Source organism: Microcaecilia unicolor, chromosome 6 (genome assembly GCF_901765095.1).
Source record: "Microcaecilia unicolor chromosome 6, aMicUni1.1, whole genome shotgun sequence".
Lineage (NCBI taxonomy): Eukaryota > Metazoa > Chordata > Amphibia > Gymnophiona > Siphonopidae > Microcaecilia > Microcaecilia unicolor.
The window spans coordinates 97,409,588-97,435,692 of NC_044036.1; the positions used below are offsets into that span (position 1 = coordinate 97,409,588).

At 41.3% G+C, this 26,105-nt stretch overlaps 1 protein-coding gene across 1 annotated transcript in view; it reads right to left on the reverse strand.

Moving 5' to 3' along the window:
• CEP350 (centrosomal protein 350) overlaps nucleotides 1-26,105 on the reverse strand; it is a 411,134-nt gene that overhangs the window by 65,387 nt on the left and 319,642 nt on the right. Inside the window, exons 28-33 of the mRNA XM_030208006.1 lie at nucleotides 19,036-19,235; nucleotides 12,412-12,623; nucleotides 12,159-12,303; nucleotides 7,782-7,932; nucleotides 6,937-7,074; nucleotides 473-555 (exon numbers count right to left, since the gene is read on the reverse strand). Coding sequence (XP_030063866.1) covers nucleotides 473-555; nucleotides 6,937-7,074; nucleotides 7,782-7,932; nucleotides 12,159-12,303; nucleotides 12,412-12,623; nucleotides 19,036-19,235 — 929 coding nt within the window. The remainder of the gene's footprint in view (nucleotides 1-472; nucleotides 556-6,936; nucleotides 7,075-7,781; nucleotides 7,933-12,158; nucleotides 12,304-12,411; nucleotides 12,624-19,035; nucleotides 19,236-26,105) is intronic.

Below are 26,105 nucleotides of genomic sequence, written 5' to 3' on the forward strand. Positions count from 1 at the left end.
GGAAAGTCATGAAGGCAAGCTTTCAATGGCTTCTAGGGGCAGGGAGGGAAATATAAATCCTTGGAAGTGGATGAGAACAGAGGCCAGCCAACCAATGCTTGTTGGGACTGGATGGAAGTGATGGCAGGCCAACTGCTGTTTCTTAAGTTCAGACAGGCCTTCTTATGGGCCTCTCTTTTTGTATATCAAAAAGCTTTAATCATCTAACTAGAAATGTTATGCTCCTGGATAATGAAGTTACATAAAATTAATTGTAAGCTACTAAAGTTTGTTCATATTCTTTACATGTTGAATGATTTTAATCTTTGGGGCCTTTGAAGATGCCCTTTAACCCAGGTGAAGAAAAATTATTTCTGCTAGGGTAGTTATAACACTCCTTCCAATGAAAGTTTTCTGACAATGCCTCTTTTCACATTAATAGAAGTGAGAGTTTGTTTGGCTTGAATGTTTTCATTTATTTCCAACTACATACCAGTGTGCTCAGCAATGGACTCTAAAGACCCTCGGGAGCGTTCCGATTCACTGGATGACTTCTGGTTCTTTCTTGATTCATGTCTATGGCAGGAAAAAGTTCATAAGTATACAGAATGATTGGCAACATATGCTAGAAAAGCCATCTGAAGCTGGAACACATGGCTAATGCTACTTTACATTTGTGAGAAAAATAAGGCATGCGAAATTGGAAGGTCCTTTTCACTGTCTGACAAAGATTTGGGGAGCATATCTCACAGTAAAACAGAGTATCAAACACTGGTCAGAACAAGGAAAAAAACAAGTCTTTGTGCTGGGGTATTCTTTTGCATCAACATTTTATTTTGATCCAGCAATTTCTTCATGATTCTTTGTGCTTCTAGGTCAAATTACAATTAGCCTCTAGTGGGCTACAGCACCATGAACCTTCAGTTACAACTAACCGGTGTTCCCCTCTCGCCTCCATTTTAAACTCTCCCTACACACACACACACACGCACAGAGATATGTGTAACCAGTCATCTCAGGGACCACCCCTGCTATCCTATCCTACATTGTAGTTCTACCCACTATCCTTACCATGTTTTGTCTTATGGTAGTAACTGTACCACCCTTTTAGACTATAAGCAGCTCAGATGGTCTGTATATGGGCAGGACAGTAAATTTTAATAAACTTGAAACTTGACCACTGCACCTTCCACTGACTAACAGGCACTCTGATCCCAGTCAATTGGTGTTGCCATTATTTGAAAACAGACTCCTATACCCACGTGTCCCCTGATCTGTGAACACTGGCTCTACAGCATATCCGGCTGCACAGCCCCAGTCATTAAACCTGGTACCAATTACGAACTGGGTCAATCCATAACTTTCACATTTTTTATGTGCACTACAAATAAAATTGTAAATGGATTTCTGAAGAGGGTGGAGAAAGATGGCTGCATCCTGCTAAGCTAAGCTTCTGAGTCTATGTTATTAGCTGATATTCCTTCACAATGGTAGAGCAGAAAGGAAAATTTTGATTTTTCCCCATCACCTAACTGCACTGTGGCTCAATGGAACAGTTTTTCTTGCAAAATGCCTTGGGTAGAAGGTGTGCCACTACTCTCTCAAGCTTTGGAATCATCTCTTAGTCCAGAGGATTGGAGAAATTCAAGGATCTGGCATTCGGGAATCTGACATGGGTAGTTTGCTTTTAGAGAGCCTAAACAAAGTCACCATCTCAGCAGCCATGCAGGAAGCCTCACTCAGAGTGGCTAGTAGAGCTGCTGCATGCAAGGGAGGTACTGCTTTGGCTGGTTCCAAAAGTCTGGACACTGGTCCACTTGAAGAAGACCGTTCTAAAGGACATTTGGCCCTGGTATCATTGTGAAAACAGTTCTTGTTTCATCTTGACAGACCAGAAGCATCTTCCCTGGAGTCTATGTGGAAGGCAACTGAATGACTTGGCAAGTTCACGTCTGGGCAATTACCATATATTTCATCACAAGTATTAGGTTTAAAGGAGAGAGTGGATAACCAGGATAAGCTACTGGCTGAATATATAACTTTCTGTACGGAACAAGAAGCTAATGTAAAGACCAATCTTAATTTATTAGCTAAACACAATGTTAAAATTCTTGCTAAGTTGGAAAATATGTAAAAATAGGCAGGGAACAGATAAGTGGCAGAAGCATTTGAAAGGAAATAAATAAATGGCAAACAGATTTTTCCGGTGCTCAGCCAGCTCAACTGAACTTGGGAAAGAGAAATTTTACCTGGGTAGTCTGGTTCAGGTGAAAACATCTGGGTGGCACATGCTATATTACTGCTCTATTCTGTGCTGTTACAGTAGGTTTGTGGTTTTCAGCATGTTCTTTTCTTGTCTCTCTATACACAAAACATGATTGCAACAACAACACTGGGTGTTCAGGTTGCTGTAAAAGGAATTCCTTTGATAACGTTGTCTTATGTTTCCCACCACTGGAGAGAGTGAGTAACATAGTTGGTTACTGTTTGGTGTGTCATTGGTTGTATAAAATGATACCACTGGAATTTTAGGGCCAGTGGTAACCAATGCACACAGGGTTACATGTAGAATGGATTCTATGTGGCCAAGGAGAACCAAAAGGGAGTAGATTGAGATCCTGATCAGAGCCTATGCTCTTCGGTCTGGGAGGAGTACTTTCTCTCACTACTCATCAATGCTCCTATATATAGGAACTTTTGAGAAGGCTGCAAAGTTGAATTTGCAGACTTTATGACAAAACCCAAGGATTATATCAGATAGATGGTCATCTGAAGAAACAGACTGGCTTGTTGGGGAGCCCTTTATGAGCCAGTCACTGAGGTATAGAAAAATGAAGATTCCTTCTTTTCTGAAGTGAGCTGCTCTCACTGAAAGATATTTGATAAATTCCCTTGGTGCTGCAAAAATGTTGACAGCACTTTGTACTGATAGTGAATACTATGTAATAGGTAACAAAGTCATTTACTTGGTAGGTGGAATAGTATGTGTATACCCATCTTTGTGATCCAGGCAGCATAATCAGTATTTTAGTACCAGGAGTAGAATGATGTCATTTGGAGTTTTCAACTTGAATTTTTTTTTCAAAAAAGAAACTTGTTGAGCTCTCAGAATTTGTCAGCTAAGATTTAACACTATAAAAAATGCAGGGTCATGCGTTTTGGGCTGGAAAATCTGGGGGAATAGTACAGTATAACGGGTGAAGTACTTCTGTGCACTAAAAAGGAGAAAGACTTAGTGATCATATCTGATGGTCTTATGGTGGCCAAATAGGTAGAAAAGGCAACAGCAAAATCCAAAAGGCTGCTTGAGTGCATAGGGAGAGGAATGACTAGTAGAAAAAAAAGGTGACACTGCCTCTGTATAAGTCTCTGGTGAAACCCCACTTAGAGTACTGTGTATAATTCTGGAGACTGCACCTTCAAAAAGATATAAACAGGATGGAGTCAGTCCAGATTACAGGTACTAAACGGTCAGTGGTCTTTAGCAAAAAGCGTAATGGGACAGAAATAAAGATCTCAAAATGTATTTTTTAGAAGAAAGGTGGGAGAGGGGAGATATGATAGAGATTTAAATACCTCTGTGGCATCAATGCACAGGAGGAAAGACTCTTTCAACTAAAGAGAAGCTCTGGAATATGGGTGAAAGTGAAAGGGGACAGACTCAGGAGTAATCTAAGAAAATAGTTCTTTATAGAAAGGGTGATAGATGTGTGGTACGGCCTCCTGGTGGAGGTAGTGGAGACAAAGATTGTATCTGAATTTAAGAAAACGTGGGACAAGCATATATGATCTAAGGGAGAGGAAGGGACAGTAGATGCTATGGAAGGGCAGACTGAATAGGCCATACGGTCTTTATCTGCCATCATATTCTACACTTCTATCTAGAATGGGTCTCCAGCCTTCCAATTTTTTGGGAACTGAGGAATATCTGGAGTAGAAACGCTTCTCGACTTTCTTCTTTGAGACTTGTCTTATCGACTTTTCTGATATAAGAGAACTTATCTACTGCTGAAGGAAAACAAGGTGTTGCATTTTTCCCTGCATCAAAAAAGTTTAGGTTTCACTTGTCAAACCCCAACTACTGATTCTCTGCTGTGCCCTGGATGGACCCGTGATTGCCTGGGATGAAGATCCTCAATTTTATCAAGGTAGTCTGAAAGATGTCTGGATATGATGTCATTTCCATACTCTTGCCACTAGGGATTTTTCCGTATTTATCCTACACTATTTTATTATTTTTTATTTATTGCATTTGTATCCCACATTTTGCCACCTCTTTGCAGGCTCAATGTGGCTTACAATACATCATGAATCGTGGAGATATATAAGAAATAAACATTTAGTATTATAGAAGGATCTTGGGTAACATGATAATAATAAGCATGCTATTAATATAACAAGCAAATAGTAAAGACGATTCTGGGTATATGTGGAGGAGCTCATAGTTGTTGGTCTTTGTGGTATGTCTTGTTAAAGAGATGGGTCTTCAGTAGTTTGCGGAAGTTAGTTAGTTCATAGATCGATTTTTAAGTTGCGCGGCAGCGCGTTCCAGAATTGTGTGCTCAAGTAGGAAAAGGTTGACGCGTGCATTAGTTTGTATTTTAGTCCTTTACAGTTAAGGAAATGAAGGTTGAGGAATGTGCGGGATGATGTCTTAGCATTCCTAGGTGGTAAGTCTATTAGGTCTGACATATAGGCCGGGGCATCTCCATGAATGATTTTGTGGACCAGGGTACACATGTTGAACGTGATGCGTTCTTTAAGAGGGAGCCAATGCTGCTTTTCTCGTAGGGGTTTAGCACTCTCATATTTTGTTTTACCGAATATGAGTCTGGCTGCCGTGTTCTGGGCTGTCTGAAGTTTCTTGGTTATTTGTTCTTTACAACCGGCGTAGAGTGCGTTACAGTAGTCTAGATGACTGAGCACCATTGATTGTACCAGGTTACGGAAAACAGTCCTTGGAAAAAAAGGTCTTATTCTTTTTAATTTCCACATTGAGTGGAACATCTTCTTGGTTGTGTTTCTCGCATGGCTCTCGAGTGTTAGGTGCCGGTCGATGGTAACTCCGAGAATTTTTAGGGTGTCTGCGATTGGAAGATTCAGGTTTGGTGTGTTAATGGCAATGAATTTGTTCTTGTTATGTTGAGAGGTATTAGGCATTGAGTTTTTTCTGCATTGAGTTTCAGCCAAAATGTGTCCGCCTATGAATGCATGATCTGGAGACTTTGGTTAATGTCATTGGAAATTTCCATTAAATCTTGTTTGAATGGGATGTAGATCGTTACATCATCTGCTTATATGTATGGGTTGAGGTTTTGGTTTGATAATAGCTTAGCCAAGGGTATCATCATTAAGTTGAATAGAGTCGGCGAAAGGGGAGATCCCTGTGGGACTCTGCATTCTGGTATCCATGGGGCTGAGGTAGTCAAGTTAGATGTCACTTGGTATGATCGTGCGGTTAGGAATCCCTTAAACCAGTCATTTCCATGCACTTGCCACTAGGGAGTTTTCCGTATTTATTCAACACTATTTTATTACTAATTTTATCACCATCATCTCTTCCAGGAGGGTAGTCCAGGCATCTACCTCCCTTTTCTGTAAAAATATGTTTCCTTCCCTCTCATGTCCATCCCATCTTTTTTCATGAGCATATTATTCTTTTTATGACTTTTGATGCAAACTCTACATTATTTTGGTTGCTTTTCTCTGGACAGCCTCTAGAATCTCCATTCCCTTTCTGAGGTACAGCCTCCATAACTGAACACAATACTCTAGATGCACGTAAACTTTCCAGTGACCTGTAAAGAGGCATTATTATTTCCCTTTTCTCTAATGGACATGCCTCTTCTTATGCACCCCAGTATTCACACTGTTCCACTACCTTGAATTAATCAGACACTATCACTCCAAGATTTCTCTCCAGGTCAGTTCATATTGGCTCTTCATCACCTATCTTAATATCATTTCTGCAGATTCTGCACCCTGAGTGAATGGTTTTGCACTCTGTGGTTGACTTTGTGTAATCACAGATATCAGACAATGCAAGAAAGTGTGGGATACTATACTGTGCAACTCAATGGTTAATTTCTAGCAGATAACTGAATTGCATAACCCAAGTACTGGTTTGTGGCTTACTTTTTGTAATGCAAATATTCTCCAACACCTGCAAATAGGAATCGAGCTTTTCCTCTAGTCTAGAACAAGAACAGCATAAACCATTCCTACTAATTCTGAGACGTACACTCTCTCATTCACTTTTAAATTCTAAGGGAATCATCTCTGATTGCCATAACCCAGGAGATCATACATCATAAATTAGAAGAATTCATCCCAGGCAATCTGGACTCCAATTGCTTAGTTCTACCATCTCCCAGACAAGCCCATTACCATTACATAGTTCGGCCTTTTGTTTTTTCCATCTGTAAGCCTTTGGAACAGTCTCACCCCATTATTTGAAGTGAACTTTCTCTGCTAAATTCAGGGTGAAACTAAAACTTCCCTGCTCTGAGGACGTGTTCTGTAGCAGACTAATGACACAGATTTTTTTTATATATATATATATATATACACACACACACACATATATATATATATATATATATACACACACATATATATATATATATATACACACACATATATATATATACATATACATACATACACACAATTTATTTTTTTTGCTTTCTCCCCTCTCTCTATGTAATGGTATGAATGTGTTCTTTTCCTATGGATTATAACATTCCTTTTTCTTACTTGTAATATTTGTTACTTGTTAATTGCTTTGATCTTGATTGAAATAATGGTAGTATATCAAGACTTAAATAAACAAACATAAAATGCTGATTTGTGGACACTTTCTACCAAGTGACCAAAGGTTAATTTAGCCTGTATGAGGTATTATGTGAATCTATTACCATTTTTATGCTTTTTTGTAAAGTTTGCTTGACCCAGTACCTGTGGAGCTGAGGAGATTTAGTTTTTGATTTCTCAGTAGCTGATGGGGTCTTGATCTGTGGCTTTGCTATGGTTTCTAGGTCACCACTTAGTTCTGCTTGGGTCTTCTTGATAAACTCATCATATGACTGTACATGTAGATAAAAATACATAGTTAAATATTCTATACTTTTTTTTAAACCACTAAAAAAAGAGGGTTTAGATATATAAGAAAATAATCAGAGGTTATTCAGCTCATCCCAACATGACACACAGTTGCTTCCAAAAGACTACATATGTGGTATTATAATGTGCAATGTGAATGGGTCCCTCCTGCTAATTCCACCCCACCCTCCCAATTACTACTCAACCAAGTAAAAAACAATCCTTGGACTGCCCTGGGAGAAATTCCTTAGACTCCTGCCACAAAAGTTCAGTACATGTTCACCATCTGCCAGAGATAAATAAAAGAGGAATGCCACCAGTTACACCACTCTTTATGCACTGATGAAACTATAAAAGTTATAAGTCTGTCTCTATCTGGTAGCATAACCCGTACATCCAGACTAGCTTGGCTGGATGATAAGAGGTTACTTTCCTAAGGTTATGTTACAGTAGACAATTGATTCATGGGCTTTCGGCCTTTCTTTGCTTTGATAAAATTGCATACTGGTTAATCAAACAAACAAGTTAAACCCATCCAAATTGGAAGCTATGTGGGTATCTATTGTGATGATAATGGCTTTAGTGAAGTATTCTCTCTATATTGCTCTTCTTAACCTCATTTTCCCACAAGAGGAAAAAACACTGAAAGAAATATTGCACAAATTCCTCTGTTCCCAGTCATCAATCCTAACCTCCAGTTGTTAATCAGACTAGCCTCCTGGGCTTTCAGCCTTTCTTTCTGCCTCTTCTTCTGTTCTTTCTTTAGCTTATCCACAATGGATTTCCTCTTCCTCAACTCCTCCTTCAGAGCCCAGATCCGGCTCTCAATGTCACTCTGGTCTGACATGGTTTCTAGAACAAATATTAGCAGTGTTTAACAAATATTAGCAGTTTACGAATGACAGCAGTTCAAGTTCAATCCTATTCAGTATTCTAGTGCATATACTGTAAAACAGTCAAGCTTCCATTAAAACCATGCTCTCTTAATTCTAGGAGAACCCTTAGCACTTATACAATAGGTCGGGGGATATTTTTTTCTTTTAAATTAACCTTTATTAAGCTTTCAACCAACATACCTAACAACCTTAAGCAGGTGCACAGTTTACCCTTCAATGCACCCAATCCTAACACAGAACCAACACTGTATCCCAACGCCACCCGAATCCAAATGTTCCCACTGCCAATGTTGAAAATGACTCCAACTCCTATCTAACTGTCCCAATTTGAAGCGGTGAAGCACAACTTTTTTTGTTCCTGCACCCCTTTAACTGAACATTGAAACCCTCACACCCCCTTCCCAAAGCATATGTCCATTAGTGACTACTGCCAGCTACATCATCCATAAGAGTGCTAACTGCTAACGTGTTGCTAAAATTACAGTGATACTACCAATAACTGTCTTAATAACTGCTTTCACTCTGTCTAGATAATTTCACTAAATTGTCTCAGATTTCAAGACCCTTCCCTGCACCCTGTCTGACCTCTTTCCACAGTCCACACCACTGGTTAAGAACCCCTGCAACAGGTTAATAGTTCACCTCTGATGAAGCCTTACTTTATATAGTCCTCAATCCAAAACAAGCCACTACTGAAACAAATCAAGTGGTTGAAGTATAAGCTAAGCAAGATTCTTCCTTAATACCATAAAGTGACTATACAAAAGTTAGGTCTTTGTATTCTTCTCAAGAGATTAGGTTGACCATTCCATCTAACCGCCAATGCCGGAAAATTTAAAATTGGAATAGATCTATTGTAGGCTCTGGTCCTATGTTTTGGAATAAACTTCCAAGTAACATAAGAGAGATAAATAGTTACTATGCTTTTAGATGTTCTTTGAAAACATTTCTGTTTGATTACTATTTGCTGAGGGAATAATCTGTATTGAATGTTAGAGTTTTTAAAATTTTTAAATTTATTTCTGGGATGACTGCCCACTTCTTTTTGAGTTTGTGATTCACCTTGAGCCAGAGAGTTTGTTTAAGCGAAATGGAAATGACACTGTTAGATTAGTTTAGAATAGCTGTTTTCTTTAAGATTTTTCCAAAGCATGTATATATTTGAATGTGAGGATGGGATCCTTGTTGAGATTATAGCATGCAGAAAAAGGAAGTTAGAACAAGTGAACTATATTGACCAATTAAAGATTATTCAGAGACTGCACTGTCAGGCTTCCTGACATTTTTTCTATCTCCATCAATATGCAAGGAAGAATTTTTTCCCCCAAACTGCCATTCATATGTCTTAAAGGGACTGAAATTTTAAGACTAGGGAACATCTTAAATGATGGCAATTTATGGTAAAATTTGGTCTTACCTGATACTTTTCTATCCTTGAGTCTTACCAGACCACTCCAGGCGAATGGTTATGCCCCTCGACTAGCAGATGGAGACAGAGAACAAATACTTGTGTATCCTGCTCTATAAAAGGCACTGTATAGCCAGCCATTCCTCAGTTTTATTCTATAACAAAGCAAATTTAGATCTCTCTGAATTTATACCAACTAAGCAGAAGGGAAAGGGTCCCAGGGCCACCTCTCAATAGACTTAACAATTAAAAACAGCGAACATGGTGAGATTCTGGACTGATATGGTGGGACTCACAGAAGCAAAAATGATGGTACATAAAGTTCTCAAGCTAGTACATGGGGTTCTCCACTCTGATACCCCTTCCTACCTTTCCTCACTTATTAACCCTTATAAACCAGCCCCCACTCTGTGCTCTACCTCTGCACATTGCATAGCTCTTCCTCCCAGTTCACTGCTCTCGTTTGGAAGCCACACATCACTCTGCCTTTTTCTACACTGCCCTTTCCCTCTGGAATTCCCTCCTTATAGATTTTCATGCTGAACAGTCCAACCTTAAATGTAGGTCTGCCCTGAAAACTTACCTTTATTCTTTAGTCTTCCCTGGAACCTGATGAGGTCAAGCGAGTCAGCACCAGCAATGTGCTTCTCTGTTTCTACTATCTCTGACTTGTTTCTCTCTTACCTTCACTATCTTTTTATTTTCTCTCTCTGTCTGTCCCTTTATCTCTCCTTTGCATTATGGAGTTCCTTTCCTATCTCTACTAAGTTTGCAATTGTAAACCGCTTTGATTTTTATTGGAAAGGCAATATATCACATGTTTAATAAACTAAACTACTATCTGAATCAAAATATTTGCCTCAAAGAAATGAAGAAAAACTACTACTACTACTTATTTCTATAGCGCCACCGGATGTACGCAGCGCTTCACACTTGAACATGGAGAGAGACAGTCCCTGCTCAATACAGCTTACAAAAAGGTTCCTTACAGAAAACAGATTGGAGTTCTGAAATCTGCTTAACCAAGTAAAACTGCCACTAGCAACACTTCCTTCAGGGTAAGATCCTTTAAAGGTTTGCTTCAGTGATTCCAGAAGGGAAGAACGCAATGCCCGAAGAGCCAGATTAAGATTCTGATTTGAGAAGATCATCTACACCGAAGGCCTAGGGTATATCACCCCTTTCAGAAACAAGATATCAGGTATGAAGTCAATGGGCACCCACAAAACACTCCCCAAAACATGCTAATGCCTCTACCTGCCCTGTCAATGTATTCATGGCCAGAAGTTTCCTCAAGCACTCCTGAGGAAAGGTCACAATATAAGAACTGAGGCCCAAAAGGACAGACTCTTCTATCTCTGCATCAGACCTCAAATATCCTCCACTACCTGGAATAAGCTAAGTCGTGGACCTTTTTTGTATCTGCAAAATATTAAAATAGCAGAAGCATAGCTCTTTTGCTTCAATCAAGATCTGGGCCAATCTGGCACCGATAGTTCTCCGGAGAGATCAATCACATAAAGTCACTGACAGTGGTGAACAACTTCAAAAGGGCCAACAATGTGGTGTGCCAGCCAGAAGCAGGGAAGGAGGGGGAGATGAAGTTAAGCCCTTCTTCATGGTTTTGTATTTTTTCCATTATAAATCTTGGTTGCAGCGGCAATGTGAAAAATGGCAAACACGAATGCAATCTTAAGGGATAGCTCTGCACCTGAAACTTTCTACTTATAATTAGAAGTTGTCATAGTGTTGAACTATACTTTCATACAAGGAGGACAACGTAAAGGTTAAATGGTGGTTAATGCTGAAGCATCTTGAGCATGTAAAGTAGAACTACTGGGCCCCCACCTGACTGGGGCCATGAACCAAGGAACTGAAGAAACTTTAATTCAAACAACTGAGGGCAATCAGAAACACAGAGCTCATCTACTGGGAAAGCTTGAACATTGCATTGGACTCCTGATGTAGGCACCATTGCCAAAACACGATCATGTCAAGTCATGCTCCTTCAACTACAGAGCCTTGACTTTGTTTCATTGGACATCTACAATTTGGAATAAACAGAAGTTTTTAAAGACTCCTTGGTATCTCCCCGGGGGTTTAAAGGCAGAGTCCAACAAGGCTCAGAGATCCATCCCCTCTGCTAGTTCTCAACTGGGCTCAAAAGTGTACTCTCAAATCAGTCCAGTGCTGTATGGCGTATCTGTCTATCATCTGTGGAGACAGCAAAAAACTGAGAAATAACTGGCTGCACAGTGCCATACATAGGGCAGGACTCACAAGCATTTGTTTTCATCTGCTGGTAGAGAGGTATAACCCATTTGTCTAGGACTGGTCTTGAGGATAAGGAAAAAGCTCCTCAAAATCCACTTTAGTTCCAAATATTAAGAAATACACCTACAAATTATAATTAGATATGAACCAATAGCAAAATTGAAGGTCCTTCTCTTACTAAAGGGAGGTCAAATAAAGTGGTATTTATTGGCTATGTGCAATGGAAAAGGTCTAGAAAAGAAAATGTGCAATATAATCACTGAAAAGTTTTCCCAGTATCAAATATCTAATATTAATGCAATGCAATGCAATGCTTTATTATATTATGGAAACATATAGAAGATGCCCGCAAATCAAGCTTGGGAAGAACGGCAGATTCATCACAACCTAAACACTCGTATGGTCTTTGAAGATTCAGGTGTAGAGAATTTTAAGAAATGAAAAACGCTTATGAAAAAGAAAGTGGGGCAAGCACAGCTCCTGCCATCTACAAATGTTACCTGATTGTGTCACAGACAAGGATTCTTCAGAACAGCTATGTGGCAGCTGGTGGGGTCTCCTAGGGACTCTAAGCTGTCCTCCAGTTTTTGGGCTTCCTTTGTTTGAATCCTGCTTTGACACAGAGATGCTGCTTTTGGAGAGAGACTGTTCAAATAAAAAACAGTTAATTTCAGTCATTTATATCCTGTGCATAATATGAAAAAAAGTATATTGCTAAATTATACAGCATTAATGCACAAAGAGCTTACTTACAAGTTTTCTGGGAGAGGAAGGTTGATTGGACTCCTGTGAGAAAGTAATCTCTTCACTAATCTCAGTGTGTTCAGGACTGGGTGGCTGCTCTTGAGACATACTCTCAGAGGGCCCAGACTCAGCAGCACGGTTATGTATTTCTTCTGGGACTGAGCTTTCACTGTACATTTGGGAGCAGGAGACAGCTAAGGATTCCTCTTCTTTTCCTGATTCTAGACATGTAGAAGAACAGTTAAAAAAAAAAAAAAAGGAGAAAAAATGATTATAGTTAAAAGAAAACAGTAAATTAAAATTGATCCTTGCTGTGCTATCACTATATGAAAATGCTCATTGCCTCCTATTATAGAACCATCTCCAAAGAAAATATACAGGGGATAATTTTAAACTGTATTTTCTGATCATTAGGCATGTTTTACACACAGAAAATAGCTACTATAAATTGCACTGGGGAATATTCATGTGTAAAAAGACAGATACACAAAGAGCACCTACTTATAAGCCATATCAGCACAAGAATTCCTAGTGTTTGGGTGGAGTAGGGGTAGATTTGTGACATAGACACTTATCTTACAAAATATATACACTATATACACAATACACACACAGTAGATTGTAATTTGGCATAAGAACATTTGTGTACCAACGGGGATCGTTCTGGGTGTCTATTTTATAAAAGCAATAGATACCAACCGCTAAATGCTGGTTTTATGTAAATTTGTACATTCTTATTTTTTTTTTCAGTTAATACAAGGGAGTTAGAAACGCTGCATGCACAACCATCTTTATGGTGTGCATTTTTTAAATTAACTATTACAGGTTTTTCCTCACTGTGTGAGGGAAGGCATTTTAACAGTATTTACAAGAGTATTTACAAGAGGAATGTACAGGTTGATGTAATTTGCGGCCAAGATGCCAAAGCTTATCATCTCTTCGCTCAAGCATTGCTGACCAGTGACATCAGGATAATCAGAAACTTTTCATAGTTGAGAGCACTTTGTTAGAACTGTGGTCTGAAACAGCCTACTGGTACTACTCCTACTACACATGTTTGTAGCTCTACAAGATGTATGCAGGTCTGTACAGGACAGACAGTCCTTCTTCTGTGGAGCATAAATATGGTCAAGAACAGACAGACAAAATATCGAAGAATTTTCACAAATTTTAATTATTTTTACAATGGATTAAACATGGCCATGATTAGGAAAAAACAGTTTTAAAATTTAAAGCAGACTCAAAAGTTAGATTTTAGTCAGAATTTGAAAAACAGGTAGCCATCGAGTACTAGTTCTGGAATGCCATTTCAAGCATCTGGTGTGGCAAACTGCAAAGTGCAGAGCTGGGAGCTGGAGATGAAGAATAAGGGTACAGATAAGAGCAGCTTGTTGGAAGTCAAGAGTTCAAGTGATGACCTATGACAGAAAGGGGGACCTAGCGGATCAGCTGAGTGTTCCTTTTGGGAGTAGTACTTCCTGTAACAGGTAATCAGGGATTTGGGACTCTTCAGAAAACACTGGATGTTAGAGTTGAGGATCTAAACAAAGAGTAGGTGCAAACCTAAACACCTCCCCAAGCCCCCCCAGCAGAACACATTTCAACACACTCCTCTTCCAACTCGACACACATCTAAAGCCCACAACTCCTGACCCTGGAAAATATTCCGTTTCAACAAGATCCATGACTCCCCTCTCTCCCCCCAAGCTCTTACTGGTGTCTCCTTGGTTTCTTGTGGGGGGAAGGAACAATCCCCCGATGTTCCTGTGACATTGGCACCCAATGGATCTCTGACTCCTGGCAGCACTACCACTGGGTATCAAGCTATCAAATATGGGTGCTCTCTGTCCCTTCATTAGAAACCAAGGAGATCATAGCAACAGCTGGGGGAGGGGTATCATCATGGATTTTGGTAGTAAGGGTGTGAAGGGCTCACAGAATCTTATTTTTTGGGGGGGGGGGGGGGGGGGGGGTGGGTCCAAAGGTTTTATGGGGGGGGGGGTGCTACTTAATCCTGAAAACAACCCCTTTTCTAGATAGTGGGCCTAACCTGGGGCATGCTATTTGCATTGCTGCAGCCAGTAAAACATAGTTACTTACCTTTAGCCAGTGTTTTCCAAGGACAACAGGATACACATTTACAACTTATTTCTTCTCCAGTACTGAACAGAAAACCTTTGAGAGATATCTGCACCTGTTACCATCTACCACTGTTGTGCAGAATTGTGCCAATCCATTTTTTTAAACATTATTATAATACAGTACAGCTCCTTGGGGAGCTGGGAAGGTTTGTGAAGATTTTTATCCTACTGTCTTCAGATAATATCTGCTACAGGTAAGTAAATTTTTTCCTTGCTGTAGCAATGCAATAATGACAGGACTTAAACGTGGAGGGGTTTTTTCAATATGACGCCTAAGTTCGAATTGAGACATTTTGCTGAAGATGTGTCAAAAATGCCTAGTTCACAGCCATAATCAAACCAGAAAAATGAGCTAGACATTTTCATGCTTATCATGTCCGCCTGTAAGTACCATTAAAATAAAAAAAATTCCAAAGAACGATGTAGGAAAACAAGCCATAGGGATGTCTGTCTGGCAACATTGCTAGTAAACTGGCCACACAGACACCCCAGCAGTACAGAGGGGCAACCTTGTGGTCAGTGCAGTGGACTTCACACAGGGGGACCGAGGTATAATCCCACCTAAACCCCCTTCATATGTATGGTGAGCTCTCCAGGAACAGAGAAAACCTACTGCTACCTAAAGGTCCACAGGTAAGTAAATTTTTTCCTGGCTTGTAGCAATGCAATAATGACAGGACTTAAACGTGGAGGGGTATTTTCAATATGACGCCTAAGTTCGAATTGAGACATTTTGCTGTAAGTTTGTGTCAAAAATGCCTAGTTCACAGCTGTTCACTACTTGGCTTGCTGCCTTCCTTAAGAATGGCCCTAATATCTGGAGCCATCATAGAGTTTGGTATCTACCAGGGGCGTAGCCAGACTTCAGTGGTAGGGGGGCCACAGCTGAGGTGAGGGGGCACATTTTAGCCCCCCCCCCCCCGCCGCCACCCCCCCCCCGCTGCCATTGCCGCCACAACCCCGCCACCACCAGCACCACCTCCAACAACTTTGGACCCCCCCCCCCCCCCGCCGACGACCCTCTGACCCGCCCGTCGCCTACCTTTGCTGGCGGGGGACCTCAACCCCCGCCAGCCGAAGTCTTCTTCCTTCGTTTGGTTCTGAGTTCTGATGTCGGACGTCAGACTCACAGAAACAGAACGAAGCCCTGCAGATCGCAAGGCTTCGTTCTGTTTCTGTGAGTCTGACGTCCTGCAAGTTGTACGTGCTGGATGTCAGACTCAGAAACCAAATGAAGGAAGAAGACTTCGGCTGGCGGGGGTTGGGGTCCCCCACCAGCAAAGGTAGCAGATGGCGACGGCGGGAGGGGGGGTTGAGAGGGTCGTCGGTAGGGAGGTCCAGGGCCAAATCCACGGGGGCCCAGGCCCCCATAGCAACTACGCTCCTGGTATCTACTGTCACTGTCACATCTTTGGGGGGTAAGAGGAGGTCAGTAACCACTGGAGGATTAAGAGGGGGTCATGCCTTAATCCCTCCAGTGGTCATCTGGTCAGTTAAGACACCTTTTTCTGACTTAGTCGTGACTGAAACAGGTCTAGATAAAAATGTCCTTTTTTGCCCTGTAACTTTTCTTCTGTTCCATTATTACTGAAAACATCCAGATTTGAAGCCCGCCCAAAATCTGCCTCCAACACCCCCCCCCCCCTTGTGATTCGGATGAACTGTGGTGTAAAACATCCCAATTCTGACTTAAGACTTTTTGTGAAAAAAAACATCCAACTGCCTCTTTGTGCCACTTTTGAGATGCTTTGTCTTTTGAAAATGGGTGCCATATTATCTGGAAATATTTTGAAGAAAGAAGAGCTGAGTTGACCACAACAAAAAAACTGCATCCAATCAGCTCTGTGGAAAGCTAAAACTGGTGTGGTCCTGTCCAGCAGCAGCAGGAGCATAAAGGCGAGCGTGCATGGTTAATCAATCTCAAAAGTTCTGTCTTTGGTGCTGGAGAAAGTTTCCATGTAGGCTCTGTCAGATGACATCATCCATCTGTGAGAATTTTACTATCCTGCATGTTCTCGGGGAACCTGCGATGTTCCTGGCTGCAGCAACACACAAGTTGTGACACTGGAAGTCTTATTTGTTTTTAAATAACATAGCTACTAGATAGTTAATTGAGCACATCCTGACCTGGACATCTCAATTCCCTCTCCATGACCTATTTAAAATAGGCCTTCACAGCTTGTAGTAACTCTATGTGTAGAAATAATTGCCACAGGCAAAGCACTTTCTATGTTAAACACGTGAACCATAGGTTCACCAACAATTCAAATATTAGCCTTCCATTTTCCATAGCCCCTTCATAAACCTACCACCATCTGTCTTAGTGTGACCTGGGTGATATCTTCAAATGGATTAGTTTTGCACATACCATGTCAGAAATGAACCTCACTCCTAACACAGTATAATCTCAGTTTCTCAAATTTATTGCTAACGCTCGCCACAGTACTTTCATCATGCCAAAGAGAGCTTCCTTCTTGAGTTCATAAATGTAACATGTATAGGCAACTTATCCAGGTGTGCTTGGAAGTTCTTTTTGATCAAGCCTGTGGCACCCAACATGATGGCAAGCTGTGATGGGCTAAGATATATTTTCATAGACAATATACTAAGGCAAAAGTTAGTTAAGGAGACGAGGTAAAACAGAATATAGGCCTGAGAACAGTCAAATGGGTCTAGCTTTTGTGTTCTGTACCCCATGGAAATATGTTTATATTTGAAACCAAGATTCAGATGCATGGGACAGAAATAGGGGATGCCTAAATAGAAAGAGGCTGGAAATACAACATGGCTGTTGAGATGTTATGTTGGGCAAGAGTAGTGGGAACTAAAGCCAAAGCTGGACAGACTTCAAGTCTGTGTCCCACAAACGGCAATAGACTGAAGATGATCTGGTAACTCCAGCATAGGGGGAACTCAGGCCTGATGCCAGAAAGACTTCTACAGTCTGTGTCGCACAAATGGCAAAAGACAAATGCAGCTTCAGCAACTCTGGTGTTGTAGATCATTTTGTCACATGTTGTAAGTGAGGGTGCTGTGCAGATCAGGAAGGGGTGGAAGACATCTTGACTGGTAAGTTGAATACTGTCAACAATACTTGAGGATAATACATGGTTATAACCAAGACTCCCATCATGTTTGGCTACCTATATGGTTGGCATGTTGGAAACTTGACAACCAGTGTTAAGCATGGGTGGATGGAGCCCACACAGAGTGGCGGGCATGGCTCTAGTTACCTTGTTGAGCAAACTGGATGGACCATGTGAGTCTTTATCTGCCATCATTTACTGTGTTCTTCTAGATATTAATAGTATCCTTTCCACTCTCTTAGGGACTTGGATGGGCATTAACACCTAAAGTTCAATTTCCAGGTTGGAAGAGTCAGGGAACAAAGTTCTGTAAGTCTTGTATATAGCCTGGCCTATGCAATAACCTATTATTGCTCGTAAGCCCAAAATGTTTTCTACTACTATTATCTGCAGTAGAACTCCCACTATTAATAGAGGGCAACCTGAAATAAACCTTTTCATAAAAAAAAGTTTTTTAAAACACAAAAAGAATAAACACATTTCTGTAGAGGAAAACAGACAATCAGAGAGAGTGGGAATAGTTCAGCCAGGTCACAGCCTAATGAGAACTGAACTTTCACAATATTTCTGCAGCCTCTTCCACCAATATAAAAGGCATTATTAAGTCCTAACTTGAAGGAGAAGGATGCTAGATGTCGCAGTTTATCTCAACTAATCAAACATATGTGCCGGACACCAGCCAGCTGCTTTCATGTTGAGTAAAGGACATAGATTCCTGAGTCTGATGGTTTCACTCAGGCCCAACATAACAAAATAAATATATACATATTATCTATTATTATAATACACTAGTGAACTGTTTATAGAGGTGCACTCCAGTAGTGTCATCAAGGTGGCAGTGTATTATTACAAGACAAGATCGCGATACCTTTCAGCTATTGCCAGTATAACATTTCCTGGACAGACACAAGGGTATTGTCACAATACATTCAACCTGAATGTTTTTTGGCAATACTGGATAATACATATTTTCTGTGAAGGAAGGCTACAAATGGTCTGGTAGCAGTTCAACTGCATTACAGCTATGAGCAGTGGTTTCAGAGTACTGTGATGGTATCAGCCAGTGGTGAACACTGTAGGGCCAAACCTATGTGCAGCAATTATGCACTACACTAGCAGGCTCTAGCAAGGACTTACATATGGTAGGCTTTCTGGTAAGACAGAGCCACAAATGTATCATGGGCAAACAAACCAAGGGTGAGGTCAATTTCAAATTACTAGAAGGGAGTTACTGTATGCGTATTATACATTTTATACTGCCTGTTCTATATAGGTGTTTGATCCACTCCTTCCAGTAAGCACTTATGCTAGCTGGTTAGTCTAAGCACTCTTATTATCTGCTTCCCGTAGTGAAATCTTGCATTTTGCACTAGCTGGTTATTTTGAACAGAAGGTGTCCCTTTTACCTTTGTGTTTATCTTTTGGCTCTCCTAGCTCCCTCTTGATCAGTTTGGCTTTGACATGCTCTCTATCCCAGACAGCTAGGGCTTGTTTCTCCATCTGGCGGATCACTGCCTCCTCAGCATCTAGACGCCGTTTCCACTCTAGCAGTTCCTCAGCATGCTGCCGACGCTGCATTAATTTCTGCTCTCGCTTGGTCAAGAACCTAAGGAAGGAACACCAAAGAACATGGGATATAAAGTCCAAAACAAAGCACCTAGCCTAGTCAAATATTACACTGGGACCTGGCTTCTGTCCTTAAAAATGCTAAGAGGCTGTAGCACATAGACTGCCTCTGGATCAAGATATTGCTACTACTACTTTTTAGAACTAAAGAAATATGAAACAACACTAATCACATTAATCCGGCTTGTTGAAGAATAATAGCGTTATTCAAGTCTGCCCTATTATAGCTTCAGCTGTGGCAAAGTTTTGACCATACTGTCTCATTTTCAAATCATTTTGTCAGTGAGCCTGCAAGAGGAATACCATCAGCAACCAAAGGAATGTAGTCACTTGTGCTTTTTAAAATCTTACTAGTCTGGCTTTGTTCAACAATCTCAATTGGTCTCTTTGTAGAAGACTGATAAAGTTTGGATAAAAAGTATACACAAGTAATGGAACTGTATAGATTCCATGAAGCAGAACAAAGAAAAAGTGGTGCATTTCAGATAAGGTTTCTGTCCCATCAGCTGCCACAACCACCATGAAGATGGATGAGAAGCACACAAAGGGGCTCATTTTCAAAGCACTTAGACTTACAAAGTTCCATAGATTGCTATGTAACTTTTTAAGTCTAAGTGCTTTGAAAATATGCCTCGAAGTCTACATAGCAGACAATGAAATAAAGTAAGAGAAATCTCAGACTATGTAGAGGACTATTTTTCCCTAGTACAGAAAGAGACCTCAACTAAAAAAGCAGGTGCTGTCATTTTCAGTTGTATCATAGTTTATTTTCCCTGGAAAGCTATTAGAGTATTGCAATAAAATCTGGAGAAAATCAATAGCAAAATAATATTTTTCCAGGTAGATTATCAAAGTTTATTTTGGAGAACAGAAGCCAGGGCAGTAAATTTTCTGAATATAGTTAAATCTAGATGTGTTCCCAAAAATATTATGCAAAAGGCCACATAACTTTCAAATTCATTGAAGGGGCTCTTTCTTTCACCACAATTTCCCTACTTCCTTTTTGCCCCTCTCTCCATCAAATCTCCCAGTCTCTCATCTCAGTCTTTTTCCTCTTATTTCCAGCCTTCTGCTATCTCACCATTTCCTCTCTTCCATTCTCCACTCCCCCAGGGGCTTCCCTCTGCTTAGCATCTCACTCACTGTGCTGCCCCTTTCCTCTCCCTTGTCATCTGTCTTTTTTTCATCCTTCCCAGTATCATCTTCTCCACCAAGTAGGGCACGAGCTTCTTGTGTCTGGGCCTCTAGTGGCAGCTCAGCAATTCCTTCCCAATAACTCTGGCCTTCCTTCCCCACTGCAACTCCTGTGGTGGTTCATACTACAGCAGAGGATCCAATCTCTTTCCTTCATTAGCAACTTCCTTTTTCCTCCTGCAGTATGCACGTGCATGCCACTCCTAGGCTTGCTGCATGTATGGTCTGGGGTCAGTTCCTGCAAATGCCCCACTGCTGGTCTTCTTGGTGAAGAAGTGCTGGAATGTATCACAGGTCTGCAACTGTGTTTTTGAAATTAGAGTGAAAATCAGTTCAAACTGATTTTCACCATCATAAAACCAGGAAATGTATTAGTGAAACAGTGTAAACTGATAATAAGGAAGACTAAATCTAAATTATTAAACAAAGGAAATACTGAACATGAACAATTCATGCAGCAGAAAATCAGTCAAGGACATGAGTAAACATAGCATATGGGAACAGCACTCCTCTGCTGTTTGTGAACAATTATAATATTCTACTTATTTATTTATTCTAATTTGATTGTTTACCATATTATTATTCCCCACCCCCCACATAAAGTACAAAGGTAAGATACAAAAATAAAACTATTAAATTATTTTTCCTACACTGCAGGCTCATTATACCCTATAATGCCCTCTTCCTCTTCCCTAGACTGACAATAGAGTATGCTCCATCAAAGAGTCAAGTCAGTGAGAAAGGTGCAGTTACCTGACCAACTGCTTGTAGATATAAAGCTGGAATTTGGGATGAAGGTTGGGAAAACAGACACTGAGTGAGGCCCAGTGGTGAGACGTAAAGACAGAGAAGAAGCAGTGAACAGGAGAGCAGTGTCTACAAAATAAGGAGCAAGAGTTTAGAACTGAGAGGGAAACAGAGAAAGAGGTAAAAGGAAGAGAAAAAGATGCAGACAATTACCAAATTCACTACTTGTTTTTTTGATTATGATATGTTTCTTGATCTACAACATGCTCTCAGTTATTTTTGTAGTGAATAGAAGATGCATCCTTAAGCGTGCACAGCATAAGCATTTAAAATAGAACAGAATACAGAACATCAAGGCAGAGCACAGCCACATGGCCTATTTAATCTTCCCCTCTGCACCAACCACAGCCCATAAATACCTGTAAGGACTTTTTTCTTTTTTTAAATAATAGGAAGATATTTTTAAAAGCAAGCAGCTTATGTTTCCCTGTCTCTCCTCCTGCTCTTCTACACTGTACTGCGATCTGTACAGACTTCCTGCTACACCATAGGAAGATACAAATGGTTCACTTAACACACCTAGTAAGTCTGTACTACATATTATTAGTTACATTCTATTTCCTGACTACAATTTAGAACATAACCAGAAACCACACAAAAGGACAAACTATGTAAGCACACAGTTCTGCTTAAATATAGCAAATTGACAGCAGCACCTTCTAAACCTGAAGAGAACCTTACGGCTCTACATACAACCATAAATATCCTCAATGTCCGTTAAAAACACTCTTTACTCTCTGCTGTAAATGGCTTTGTTAAATTATAGTTGTCATCGTCCTATGCTGAAAACCCACCTTTTCACTGCTGCTTTTTAGCTCCTAGCCACTACTCAATTGCCCTCCCCTTGTCCCTTCCTTCCTTCTCACCCATTACTTCCCTCACCCGTAACTGTCTTGTCTGTCTGTATTATTTAGATTGTAAGCTCTTTTGAGCAGGGACTGTCTGTCTCTTTTTGTCAGGTGTTCAGTGCTGCGTGCGTCTGGTAGCGCTATACAAATGCTAATAATAATAATAATCGTCCCTCCTTTGACCTGACCAGATCTTCTTCCTGGCAGTTCCTGCTATCCAATTGTTGCACTGCATGGACATTTCACATGGAATCCATCATCCTAAAGACTGCTGGGATTTTATTTTGCTAATGCTAAACTATGAAGCTTGGTACTATAACCCAACAGAAAAGAAACCCAGTGGTAGCAGAATCAGAAAGCTTGATGTCATACAGAATGCCACAGTGGTATGATATGGGAAAAAACAGCACACCAGCTAAAATAGTCACAAACAAGCAAAACTCTTACAGATAAAGTCAAAACCCCCCAGTCAGAACCGGAAAAAGACCCTACATAGATGGAGGTCCAAAAGGAAAGAAAGTAGGGCGGGACAATGGCAAATCCACAAGGAGCTAAAAGGGAGGTCCAAAACAAGAGGTTTATTGATAAAGCGAAAGCTACATACCTGTAGAAGGTATTCTCCAAGGACAGCAGGCTGATTGTTCTCACTGATGGGTGACGTCCACGGCAGCCCCTTCAATCGGAGAGCTTCACTAGCAAAAGTGTTTGCTAGCCCTCGCGTGCATGCATACTGCGCATGCGCGACCGTCTTCCCGCCCGAACGCACTCGTGTTCATCAGTCCAATACATAGCAAAGACAAAGACAAGGGAAGGCACAACTCCAAAGGGGAGGCGGGCGGGTTGGTGAGAACAATCAGCCTGCTGTCCTCGGAGAATACCTTCTACAGGTATGTAGCTTTCGCTTTCTCCGAGGACAAGCAGGCTGCTTGTTCTCACTGATGGGGTATCCCTAGCCCCCAGGCTCACTCAAAACAATAAACATTGGTCAATTGGGCCTCGCAACGGCGAGGACATAACTGAGATTGACCTAAACTTAACCAACTAACTGAGAGTGCAGCCTGGAACAGAATAAAAATGGGCTTAGGGAGGTGGAGTTGGATTCTAAACCCCGAACAGATTCTGTAGCACCGACTGCCCGAACCGACTGTCACGTTGGGTATCCCTGCTGTAGGCAGCAATGCGATGTGAATGTGTGGACAGATGATCACGTCCAGCCTTGCAAATCTCTTCGACAGTGGCTGACTTCAAGTGGGCCACTAACGCTGCCATGACTCTGGCTCTATGAGCCGTGACATGACCCTCAAGAGTCATCCCAGCTTGGGCGTGAGCGAAGGAGATGCAATCTGCTAGCCAATTTGAGATGGTGCGTTTCCCGACAGCCATCTCCTTCTGTTGGGATCAAAAGAAACAAACATTTGGGCGGACTGTCTGTGGGGCTGTGTCCACTCCAGATAGAAGGCCAATGCTCGCTTGCAGTCCAATGTGTGCAGTGAAATGTTGGCAAGACAATAGACTGGTTCAGATGGAACTCCGACACCACCTTCGGCAAGAACGTAGGGTGAGTGTGGAGGACTACTCTGTTATGATGAAATTTGGTATAAGGAGCATGAGCTACCAAGGCTTGAAGCTCACTGACTCTGCGAGCTGAAGTAACTGCCACCAAGAAAATGACCTTCCAGGTCAAGTACTTCAGATGGCAGGAATCCAGTGGCTCAAAAGGAGGTTTCATCAGCTGGGTGAGAACAACACTGAGATCCCATGACACTGTAGGAGGTTTGATGGGGGGCTTTGACAAAAGCAAACCTCTCATGAAGTGAACAACTAAAGGCTGTCCAGAAATCGGCTTACCTTCCATGGTATGCACTAATAGCACTAGGATGAACCCTTACAGAGTTGGTTTTAAGACCAAACTCCGACAAGTGCAGAAGGTATTCAAGCAGGGTCTGTAAGCTAAGGAAGCCTCAGTTTCTCTAAACTGTATCCTATGAGAGATTCTGAACCCAGGAATATACAGAGTTGTATAAAAACTGAGCAACGCAATTAGTGATATCCAAAAACTGAGCCAAGTGATTAGCATATCTCTTCTTTTAGTCAACGTTGCCCACTCTTCATCTAAAACAGAATCAATACATCTGGGCCCTAACCAAGGATGTATGAATTAAGTATTTAGGGATTTAAGTTGTGCCTTGCTTGAGTGGCTTGTTTCAAGTTTCTGCATTAGATTAAGGATGACAAAGTATGGCTAGAGTTAGGGCGAGGGGGAAATCACCTGAATTGGAAGGATTGATATGCTTAAAATGAACATGATTCTATAACTGTTGCACCTTTTCCAGCATGTTCCTTTTGACATACGTATAGCTGAGCTATATTTGGAACTGTGGGAAAACAAAAATTATATAAGCCTCAGTAGGAAGGGGCATAGCGTTACCTAATTTAAAGTAATCTCTGCTTGTATAGAAAGTATGTGTGATTGGCTTTCAAGACTGAGCTGTTTGAAATATTAACAAGTCAGCTCTATTATGTTTTGGTGATATTGAATGACAAACTCTGAAAATCCAAGTATTAGTGTGATGTGCCCACTACCGCTGGTGGACACCCTTAAAGTGTTAGGTGTTATTTTAGAATATAGTGGAATTGGTCAGAAAAAGGTTGCTCAGGTATAATGACTGGTATATTTTAAATGTAAAGTGGTGAGGAAATTATGTCCTTATTTAGATGTGGGTATCATTAAGGCCCCAATGATTCTGATGCCACAAATGTGGCTCCTGGGACTGGTGGCAGATGGTGAAATTTCAGTGGGCAACAAATGCAAAATTCTGAAATCTAAACCTGTATTGCAGGTTCGCAAAGTTGCTATGGCTGAGAGACTTATTTACTCAGGGCCGGTGCAAGGTTTTCTGGCGCCCCCTGCAAGCTTGTAAACTGGCACCATCAGAAGATAATAGAGGAAGACACGGGGACAACATTTGTCCACGCCCCCACAAGCTCTGTCCCCATCAGCACAAGCCTCAAACAGTTATGTAGTACAACACCAGAGATATAGAAAGAAATGCATTTATTTCTATATTGCGAAAAATATAAAGATGGCACATGCCAAGGATGGTGTTAGTGGGGTGCGAGTAGGGCAAGTGCCCTCGGCCTCTGACCAGGGAGAGCCCCAAAAATGCTGGAAGCTGAAGAAAGTGCAGCCTGGTAATGGGCTTTAGGTTCGCCTCCAAAATTTATGCCTTGGGTCCCAGTCATGTCTAACACTAACTGTGGCAATATGTACATTTCAAATCCGACATACTCTAATCACAAAATCGAAAAAAAAAGTTTTTTCTACCTTTTGTTGATTGGTCATTTTATTTTTTAAATCATGTTGGTCTCTGGTTTCTGCTTCCCCTCTGTCTTCTCTTAATTTCACCAGATTCTCCTGTTTAGTTGACACCTCTTCTCTCTCCATGTCTACCATCCATCTTCCATTTCTGTGTCCCTATGATCCCCCACATTCAGCATATCCCTTCTGTGTCCCTATACTTTCCTGCCCAGTATCTCCCGTGTTCATATCCTCGTATCACTCATTACCTCTCTATCTCCCTATCCTCTTCCCCTGGGTCAAACAAAATCTCCCTTCTGTGTCTGCATTGCCCCACTGTGTACATACATTATCCCCATGCAGCATCTCCCCTTTGTGTCCCTGTTACCCCCCATCCATGCACATCATTTTTCCTCTTTCTGTTATTTCCCCGTGTCCAGCTTCCTCCACCCGTTGCAGCATTTGGCTCACCTGCCTGCCGTGGGTTCAGTATTTGACTCCCACTTCCTTCATCCCCTTGGTTCGGCACTTCTTTCCCTTCCCTCCAGGCTCCTCTTCTCCCATAGGTCCAGCCAGCACCTCTCTCCTTTCCCTCCCCATCCCATGGGTCCAGTCAACATCTATCTCCTTTCCCTCCCCTCCCATGGGTCCAGCCAGCACCTCATTTCCTTCCAGCAGCCCCCCCATCCTCCTCCACCCATGG